Here is a 1,716-nt window from a genome sequence, read left to right as displayed (position 1 = left end):
ACACAAGTTTCTATGGATTTGGCAGCAATACTTTTTTATTTACCCTCGTGTATCAGTAAGGTTGCAATAAGAGTATTATTTTTGTCTTGATTTGAACTTCTTTGATAGGCTAAGTAGGCGAATGCAAATAATTATCAATATTGTCCTTGCCCTTAAGGAGCTCAAAATTTTATACTGTACGTGATCATATCCGTTTAAATGTGTTATTAAATATTTCTAAAATATGGTTATTTTAGAGCTCTCGAATTATTGGTTACACATTGGGCTGCTAGCCACAAGATCAGCAGTTCAAAACGGAGGCTGTCTACTCCCATCAAGAGTGACAGCCTTAGAAACCCGCAGGGGGCAGTTCTACCCTGTCCGACGGGTTTGCTGTGAATTGGAATCGATTCTTTGGCAGTGAGTTTGGTTTGGGGAGAAGAGAAATATATGTTTGAAGCAAAAATACATAAACATTAGACTTTTTTCCTGTGTTAATAATTCATCTTTTTGTAATAGGAAGCATAAGTGAGTTGAAATATCTCCTATTCAATGCTGAAGTCCTGTGTGTTCTCTTAAATGATAAAACAATGTAAGCCTTTCTTTAGAATTGGCATAGAAATGGTTTCATAGCCAAGACAAGGACGTCACGATGTTTGTCTTTTACGGTTACTTCCTACTGGGTACTGCTCAAGTACAGGTGTCTTTTGAAAGGCCTTCTATGAATAAGTAAGTGGACATGAATCGTCCTTATTTCATTTAAGCTTAACCAACATCTCTACCTAAGATGTGCTCACTTCCTTTCTTCCTTGTGCCCCAGGGCAGAGCACGAATACCAGTTGACCTTGCGCCCGGACCTCTTCACTAACAAGCACACCCAGTGGTACTATTTCCAAGTCACCAATACGCAGGCAGGGGTCGCCTACAGATTCACCATCGTCAACTTCACCAAGCCCACCAGTCTCTACAACCGGGGCATGCGCCCCCTCTTCTACTCGGAAAAGGACGCCGAGGCCCACCGCGTGGGCTGGAAGAGGATCGGAGACCAAATCAAGTACTACAAGAACCACCCGGAGCCAGACGGGCGCCACTATTTCTCGCTCACCTGGACCTTCCAGTTTCCACACAGCCAGGACACCTGCTACTTCGCGCACTGCTACCCCTACACCTACAGCAACCTGCAGGAATACCTGTCCGGCGTGCACAGCGACCCGGTGCGCTCCAAGTTCTGCAAAATCCGCGTGCTGTGCCACACGCTGGCCCGCAACATGGTGTACGTGCTGACCATCACCACGCCCTGGAAGAGCAGCGCCGAGCCGCACCAGCGCAAGGCGGTGGTCCTGACGGCGCGGGTGCACCCGGGGGAGACCAACAGCTCCTGGATCATGAAGGGCTTCCTGGACTACCTCCTGGGTGCCTCGCGCGACGCGCAGCTGCTCCGGGACATGTTCATCTTCAAGGTGGTGCCCATGCTGAACCCGGACGGCGTGGTCGTGGGCAATTACCGCTGCTCCCTGGCCGGCCGGGACTTGAACCGCAGCTACAGGTCCGTCCTGAAGGAGTCGTGCCCGTCCGTCTGGTACACCCGGAACATGATCCGGAGGTAATCAATCGGAGCCCTGCGATCGCTCCCCGCGGGGGCCCACCCCCTCCCCCAGCGTCCCCTCCAGACTCAGGGTGTGACCGCAACTGAGCGGGATTGTGTTCCTCTGGCTAGACTAGAGAAACCAATCCATG

General features: G+C 50.5%; 1 protein-coding gene across 1 annotated transcript in view; it reads left to right on the top strand.

Moving 5' to 3' along the window:
• Positions 1-1,716, top strand: part of AGBL3 (AGBL carboxypeptidase 3) — a 74,508-nt gene that overhangs the window by 25,557 nt on the left and 47,235 nt on the right. The window contains exon 6 of the mRNA XM_004707895.1: positions 800-1,582. Within this exon, the coding sequence (XP_004707952.1) occupies positions 800-1,582 (783 nt within the window). The remainder of the gene's footprint in view (positions 1-799; positions 1,583-1,716) is intronic.

Source organism: Echinops telfairi, unplaced genomic scaffold, assembly GCF_000313985.2.
Source record: "Echinops telfairi isolate 266 unplaced genomic scaffold, ASM31398v2 ScPeMD7_23;HRSCAF=83, whole genome shotgun sequence".
Taxonomy (NCBI): Eukaryota; Metazoa; Chordata; class Mammalia; order Afrosoricida; family Tenrecidae; genus Echinops; species Echinops telfairi.
This window is presented reverse-complemented; position numbering and strand designations above follow the sequence as displayed.